Source organism: Crocodylus porosus, unplaced genomic scaffold, assembly GCF_001723895.1.
Source record: "Crocodylus porosus isolate Cpor-Errol unplaced genomic scaffold, CroPor_comp1, whole genome shotgun sequence".
Classification (NCBI taxonomy): domain Eukaryota; kingdom Metazoa; phylum Chordata; order Crocodylia; family Crocodylidae; genus Crocodylus; species Crocodylus porosus.
The window spans coordinates 9,683,637-9,690,496 of record NW_017728927.1 but is presented as its reverse complement, the minus strand read 5'-3'; the positions used below and the strand labels follow the sequence as shown (position 1 = coordinate 9,690,496).

Here is a 6,860-nt window from a genome sequence, read left to right as displayed (position 1 = left end):
GGCTGTTGCTCCAATCCAGGTGAGGCTTTTATTGGCACGAACAATGCCAGAGCAGACGCTAATGAGCAGTCGGCGCCAAGGCGACTGCAGTGTGAAGCGGAGCAGTTGGAGGGGCGAGGGGCTGCGCGTTTGGAGCAGGGCCAAGCAGTGTCCCCAGGGAGAGGGAGGGAGTCATTTGTGAAACCTTGGGGTTTTTTCTAGTGCTCTTTTTATGTTGAGTTCAAGGAGGGTATTTTTAGCCGAAGGCAGTGTGGGGCCAATTGTCTCTCAGCTCCTGGTGATGCTCTTGCACTACGTTATCTGTATTTGGTGCAAACACCCCCCCTCCTTCCCCACCCCAGGGGAGGTTGGAGCCCTGTTTCAAGAGCTGTGCGCCCACTAAATAGAGGTGAGGGGCAAAGGGTGCTAGCAGAGCTAGGCTAGTCTAGTTCCTTCCCTACCTTGGGCCCTCTCAGTAGTTTTATCCCAGCTGGACAAAATGCACCAAAAGGAGTGAGCTGTGGGCATGGATCATAGGTGTCAGCCTGGAGGAGACCTCTTGTGATTAACTTCCAGAGCGCATGTGCACATGCGTGTGTAACAAGACCCAGTCCAAGAGCAGGTCAGCACCTCCAGGAGTCCCTCACTTCATCCGGATTGCCCCAAACAAGGAAAAACGTAATCGTTCACTGTGCCCGTTTGCCTGCTGTGGGTGTGCCCCTCTTCCCAGGCTGCCTGGAGGGGTTGGACCCCACGACCAGGGAGCTGCAGTGGGAGGCTGTAGTGTGTGGGGGGTAGCCCCATGGGTCTCTGAGGTGAGACGTGAGCCTCGGTTCTCTCCTCCTCTCCCCCGCAGCATGGACAAGGACAGCCAGGATGTCCACCAGGTGCTGAATGAGCTGAAGACCAAATTCCAGGAGATGAGGAAGATGATCAGCACCATGCCCGGCATCGGCGTGAGCCCCGAGCAGCAGCAGCAGCAACTGCACAACCTGCGGGAGCAGGTCCGGACCAAGAACGAGCTGCTGCAGAAATACAAGAGCCTCTGTATGTTCGAAATCCCCAAGGAGTAGACGGGAAGCGACAGCTCCCCTGAGCCGGGACCTTCTCCCTGCTTCCCTGCTCTCCTGCCTTGCCGCTACCAAGTGCCGGCTGCTTGGGGACAGGGAGCCTGGAGAACATGCTGTACTGTAGCACGGTGGCAGACGTGGGTTTGCTTTGATCTGCCCTGGGACTGTGTGTATTGATACCTATTCCTGTTCCCTTTTTCCCCACTAATGCAGGCAGACAGAAAGCCTTGTGCTCCCCCCGCCCCCCTCACTGCAGGAGTAAATGAGCTGGGGGTTATCTTTTCTGTGTCGAACAGTTTCCCCTGGGCATAGGGTGCGCGTGCTGCCACTTTGCTCAGCTCTGCCTCTGCCGAAGCAGTCGAATGCTGAGAGGAGCATCAAGAGTCCCCGGCACCTGGGACAACCATTCCCCGCGTGTGTATGCAGTAGGGGCCTCTTGGGAGAGAGGGGCTGCTTCTGTAGAGGATGTTTTGTCCCCGTAGGGGTCCCAGTAAAGATTCCTACGCTCTGAATGGCTCTTGCCTGGTTACTGAGTGGGCGAGGGCAAAACGTGGGCACGACTTTGAAAGGCTGGGAAAGCTGTCCAGGCTGGCACGTCTTCATGGTGCTTTTCTGAGCGGGAGGGCGGGGGTACCCGGTGCAGACTGGGTCCAGCTTATGGAGCCATTTCACCCATCCCGTGCAGCTCCTGGGGGGCTGGAATTTGAGATGGGGCAAAGGGGGATGGACCCTCCTGCTGAATTCCCAGCTATGGAGCCTGGACGTGCATGAGCAGTGGTGGGGCGGGGGGCTGAGCAGCATCACAGGGCAGTTGCTTTGTGCAGGGCTGGAGTCTGCTCCCTGCTCCTCTGCTGTCAGCCCAGAGCAGGCTGCAAGGGAGCGCGCTGCGGGGCCAAGAGCAGAGTCCAGCCCAGCTCTGAGGCGAGGGCTTCCCGGTGTCCTTGGATGGAGATGGGTTCCCAGAGCACGCCCCTGGGTCTGGCTGCTCTCAGGATTCTTGCTCCCTGCTTGGTTAAATCAGCTCAGAGGCAAGGCACTTTGAGCTAGGTGGGAAGGGGGGGGCCCTGCCATTCAGCACTACATCCAGGCCAAATTCATCCCTAGGAGCTGGCTGCGGGGGGCAGTGCAGCTGTCTGGTGCAACAGCTACTCTGGAGTGGGGCTTTTTTGAAGCCCCTTCAGCTGGTGAGGAATGGTTTGAAGGATCAGTGCTTGGGTCCCAAGTGTGGAATCAGCCATGGGAGCGCCCCTCCCAACCTGAGCTTTGCTCTGCGATATCAAAGTGTCACTCGGGTCAGCACAGCTGCTAGTGCCTGCTGGAGAAGAGCCAGGCCTGGACCACCGCAGGTGTCCCAGCAGGGCTGGGACCAGTTTGCACAGCACCTGGCTGTACCAGGTCTCGCTCCCTAGTCCTGGGCTTCTCACTGTGCTCAGTGGCAAACTCAGCTGCATTTCAACCCGGTGTAATAAAGCAGGAGGGACGTGGCTTGAGAGTGAAACCCCAGGAAGGCCAGAGACCGGGGGCACGTGCAAAAGGGGTTTGGGTCACTGGCTGCTTCACAAGTGCAGAGAGACCACACGGATCAGTCCTATACCCTTGGTTCCCTTCTGTTACCTGGCCTGGTCCGAGTGGGTCTAATCCTGAGCACCTTGGCTTCAGTGCAGTGACACCAGGGACAAGACTCCATCCTGGAGGGTGTCCATGAATGTTACAGAGGGCAGAATACGGCCCTTTGCATGAGCCGGAGGCTGAGCATTGCGTTGCATGAAGGCAGAAATAGAGCATGGGGAGCTGAGCTGCGGCTCTGAGTTTCCTGATCAGTCACCGCACGCCGCTCTCATGAGAAACGGAGCTAAAGGCCCTTTGCTGGTGTGATGGGGTGCAGGGCATTGGTTCTGATGGATGAATAAAAGCATTTCAGCGTTTTGTGCTTGCACGGTGCCCAGCTGGTGTGCAGCACGTTGGCTGGGCCCCAGCCCATGTGGCAGGTTTGATTTTCAAAGAACACAAAGCTCCAGGGAAACGGGGAGCAGCTTGGTGAAGACAGGTGAGGGTCTTTCTCTGGGAACCAGCAAGAGCAGGGACATGGTGCTGGGCTGCTTCAGATAACCCTTAGCCTACAAATCGTTCTGCAGCCTGTGTATAATAAAATGGCCACTGCTTGGGGAAGGCGACAAGGTGGAGAAACCTCCCTCGTCTCAGTGAAACACGGCACTAGAACAGGCAAAGCAAAGGGAGGACTGGTGATGACGGGCAGGATATTTCTGTCAACTCTTTCCCAAGATCAATAAATTCCTCATCTGTTTCTCATGAATGAAACTCGCTTTATTTTTCACTAGGCATTCCAGCGATGCCCCAGCACCGACTGACGGGACGGAAAAAGCAAATATAATACCGAAGACATTTTGCCCTGGGGGGATTGCAATGCAAAGTGACTCCATCGACTTGGTATCTAGTTGGTGTCCAAATGAAAAAAAAGGGTTATTTCACACAATGCCTCAATTTCCCAATAATTGTTGTGATCTCAAAAGCCAATTTCCTTTTACTTTCAAGTGATGCATCTAATCCCTGTTGCTGGCGGGGGAGGGAGGGGACACTAACTAAACATACAACCCCGTTTCTAGGGCATCGAGACCAGTGGCCACTCCTGGGTGCAACAGCTCTGAAACCTGGCATCAAATCCAGAGTCAACAATATGAAAAAAAAAAGAATGGGTTTCCTCCCCTCCCTTTCCCCGTTCACTTCCAGGACTCTCAAGTCATACCTGTAAGGCTAATCAGTAAAAAAACACAGTCTCTGACACAAGTGAAATGATTGGAAGTAGTTTCCCTTTTTTATTCCACGCTGCAAAGTGTGGGGGGGAATTGCATGCCTGATCTGAACAGGAGATTTTTATTGCAAAGCTAGTCACTGTTCAGCTGCGTACGTAAGGGGGACAAACCAGGATGACGGGGGAGTCATTGACTTAGTTGTGAAAATGGGCCGTTGCTGGCATTTTGCCCCAACCAGCGGGTTATTTGTGACCACCAACACAGGGACTCGAATCCTTAATGTCAGTTTTCTGACTGCCTGACAGAGGTCACTCTGGACGGTTCAGTGCCAGAGCAAAAAGTTTTAGCCGGTTTGGTTGAGCCGGGCTGTTCACCTGTCCCCGTCATCCTTCGGCTGCCTCGGCGAGATCTCTTCGCACGCTTTCGACAGCGGGGATCTTTGTCCTGGGGCGGACGCGTGTTTTGATAGGGGCGGGCATCTTAAAGTCGCTCACACTGTGGATCGCTTGGTTAGCACGGGATTTTTTCATACCCCCCATAGGGGAAAGCAGTGGGCTTCCAGGATGTTAAGAAACCCCAGTGAGGAAGCAGAGACAGAGGCAGGGCAGAATTTCATTTTAAAAAGCTTTTTATTCTGTAGAAAAAATAAAACACTGAGTGTCACTCACTGTAAAAACACTTGGATAAGATTTTGTTCATGTCCAGGACAAACAGATACCATACATAAAGTGCCTATATCTTTTATATATAAAAAACAAATGCTTTTTTTCTTTTTTTTCCCTTTTTCTTTTTTTGCAAATCAGACAAGACAAATGTAAACAAAAGTCCGTTTGTGACCCCCCCCCGCCACCCTGCCCTCTGCTCGGGTGAGCGGACAGCGGGGGGACCTGCCAGGTGTCCGCAGGAACGCAGGGGTGGATTCTGCACACACAAATGCACACAGCCACACAGCACAGTCCCTGGGAAGTGTTCACGCAGGCTGGATTTTCAAGTCCTTTCCACCCCCTTCTCCCCAGGTCTCTTCCATAGAGCGAAGGCAAGGTATTGCTCAGCGCCGGGCAACTCAGGAAGACGCACTGGAGACGGCTTCTTTCCATTTCCCAGCCCGTCACATCAGGCTGCTCTCCATAATCCTCCTCGGCCTCTCCCCCGTTGCGGAAGAGGCTCCAGCAGCAGCCCCCCTAACCCCACCGAAATAAAAAAATGTGGGAGGGACCAGATGAAAATCGTCCCTTAGGGGAAGGAGACAGAGGTTCCCTGCCCCACCCTGGGGCAGATGCCGCTTTGCCTCCCTGGGCAGCCAGTTCATTATGAAACAAAGCTATTCACCCACCCCCCATTTCTTGGATCTGGGGGGGAGCTGGGAAAAGGGCTCCTAGCTGATGACACAGCGATCCTTGTCCTTGGCCTGTGCACCCCCGATGGCCTTCTCCCGGATGTACATGAGGTCGCTGTGCACGCTGGGCCGGCGGGCGAAGGGGGCCAAGATGCCGTAGGCTTCCCCGTTGCTGCCCCCTGCCCCTTCTTTTAGCAGCTTTTTGCCCTTGAGAGTCTTCTTGTGCAGCATGTCGCAGTACTGCACCGAGACCTTGCGGTGCAGGTCGGGGCTCATCTCGCTGGGCAGCTTGGCCATGGCAAAGAGGGCCTGGAACATCTGGTCCAGGCTGCTGTTCTTCTTGGCCGAGATCTCGAAGTAAGCGCACTTCTTGGGGTCTTCGCCCACCAGCTGCTCGATCTCGCGGGACTCCACCTCCCGGTAGAAGTCGCGGTCCCCCTTGTTGCCACAGATGACCAGGGGCACGTCCACGTTCTCCTTGGTCTTGTTCTTCAGGCACGACTTGGTCTCCAGGATCTGCTGCTTCAGGCGCTGCACCTCCTCGAAGGAGTCCCGGTTGTCCAGGCTGAACACCAGGATGAACACGTCTCCTGTGGGACAGGGGGCAAAAGAGGATGGAGCGTTAGAGCTAGGCAGGGAAGGAGGGCAGTGCTGTCACCCAGTCCCGGTGCCCACCTGCCTGGCACTTTGGCTCCCAGGATTTTGCTCCTCTCATTGCAAACTAGACCCTGATCCCTCTGGCTGGAGCCCCCGCGGGCTCGGCTGCTGCCTGAGCTCTGCAAAGCCGGCACCCACTTCCCCTGCCTCCCTTGGCTTCGGGCTCCTGTGCCACCCCCACACCCAGCTCCGCACGCCCGGGGCTGCCCGCCGCCCCAATCTGGTGCATCAGCACGCGCACAAAGCTGCCACCCCTTAGAAGTGCCACTTTCCCGGGGTCTCTTGCAAGCCAGCTCAGGGCTGGAGGTTTCTTGCAAAGCAGGTGAGGAGCCGGCTGCGACTTCCCCTCTGGATCCTTTGTGCGCCGGAGTTTGCCGGAGACCTCAGGGCTGCACCTTCTTCCCCTCCGGGTCCCCGGCAAACCCGGCGAGGAGCTCGCAGGTGACCTCGGGGCTGCGGCTTCCCGCTGGGGTCCCTTGCAGCGAAGCCAGGAGTTTGCCAGAGACTCAGCAGGGCTGCGATTCCCCTTCTGGGTCCCTTGCGAACTGGGCGAGGAGTTTCCAAGTGACCCGGGGGCTGTGATTTCCCCTCCGGGTCCCTCGCAGGCTGAGCCCGGAGCTCACAGGTGGCCTCAGGGCTGCGGGTTCCCGCCCGGGTCCCTTGCCAGCTGAGCAGGGACCTCCCCGGGCCGCCCCCCGCGCCTGGCCAGCGGGCTCCGGCCCCTACCTGTGAGGATGGAGAGGCGGCGCATGGCGGGGAAGGGGTGGTTGCCCGACGTGTCCAGGATGTCGAGCTGGTAGACCTCGCCGCGGATGCTGTAGAACTTGCGGTGGAAGTCCTCGATGGTGGGCGTGTACTGCTCCTCGAAGCGGCCCGTCAGGAAGCGCGACACGATGGCCGTCTTGCCCACCTTGGACGAGCCCAGCACCACCATGCGGTAGCAGTTCTTGGCCGGGATGCTCAGCTCGGGCTCGCCGGGGCACAGCTTCTTGATCATGGTGGCCAGGCGCATGAGGGGGCCGGGCGCGGCGCGGGCGGCAGGAGCGG

General features: G+C 57.0%; 2 protein-coding genes across 2 annotated transcripts; one reads left to right on the top strand and one right to left on the bottom strand.

Moving 5' to 3' along the window:
- Positions 1–227: 227 nt before the first annotated feature.
- Positions 228–1,561, top strand: MED9 (mediator complex subunit 9). Its single transcript, XM_019541958.1, has one exon. It carries the CDS (start codon positions 561–563, stop codon positions 1,050–1,052), a length of 492 nt encoding a protein of 163 aa, XP_019397503.1. The 5' UTR covers positions 228–560; the 3' UTR covers positions 1,053–1,561.
- Positions 1,562–4,559: 2,998 nt separating this feature from the next.
- RASD1 (ras related dexamethasone induced 1) lies at positions 4,560–6,854 on the bottom strand. The gene is made up of 2 exons (XM_019541957.1): positions 6,540–6,854; positions 4,560–5,746 (listed from the first exon to the last, which is right to left on the bottom strand). Exons 1-2 carry the CDS (start codon positions 6,823–6,825, stop codon positions 5,196–5,198), a joined length of 837 nt encoding a protein of 278 aa, XP_019397502.1. The 5' UTR covers positions 6,826–6,854; the 3' UTR covers positions 4,560–5,195.
- Between the last annotated feature and the right edge of the window lie 6 nt (positions 6,855–6,860).

Bases quoted from the DNA above. Each gene is read 5' to 3' on its own strand.
- MED9 (XM_019541958.1), top strand. From the start codon at position 561: ATGTGCACATGCGTGTGTAACAAGACCCAGTCCAAGAGCAGGTCAGCA.
- RASD1 (XM_019541957.1), bottom strand. From the start codon at position 6,825: ATGCGCCTGGCCACCATGATCAAGAAGCTGTGCCCCGGCGAGCCCGAG. The intron at 5,747-6,539 runs GTAGGGGCCGGA...CCTGTCCCACAG, and splicing joins CCGCCTCTCCATCCTCACAG to GAGACGTGTTCATCCTGGTG.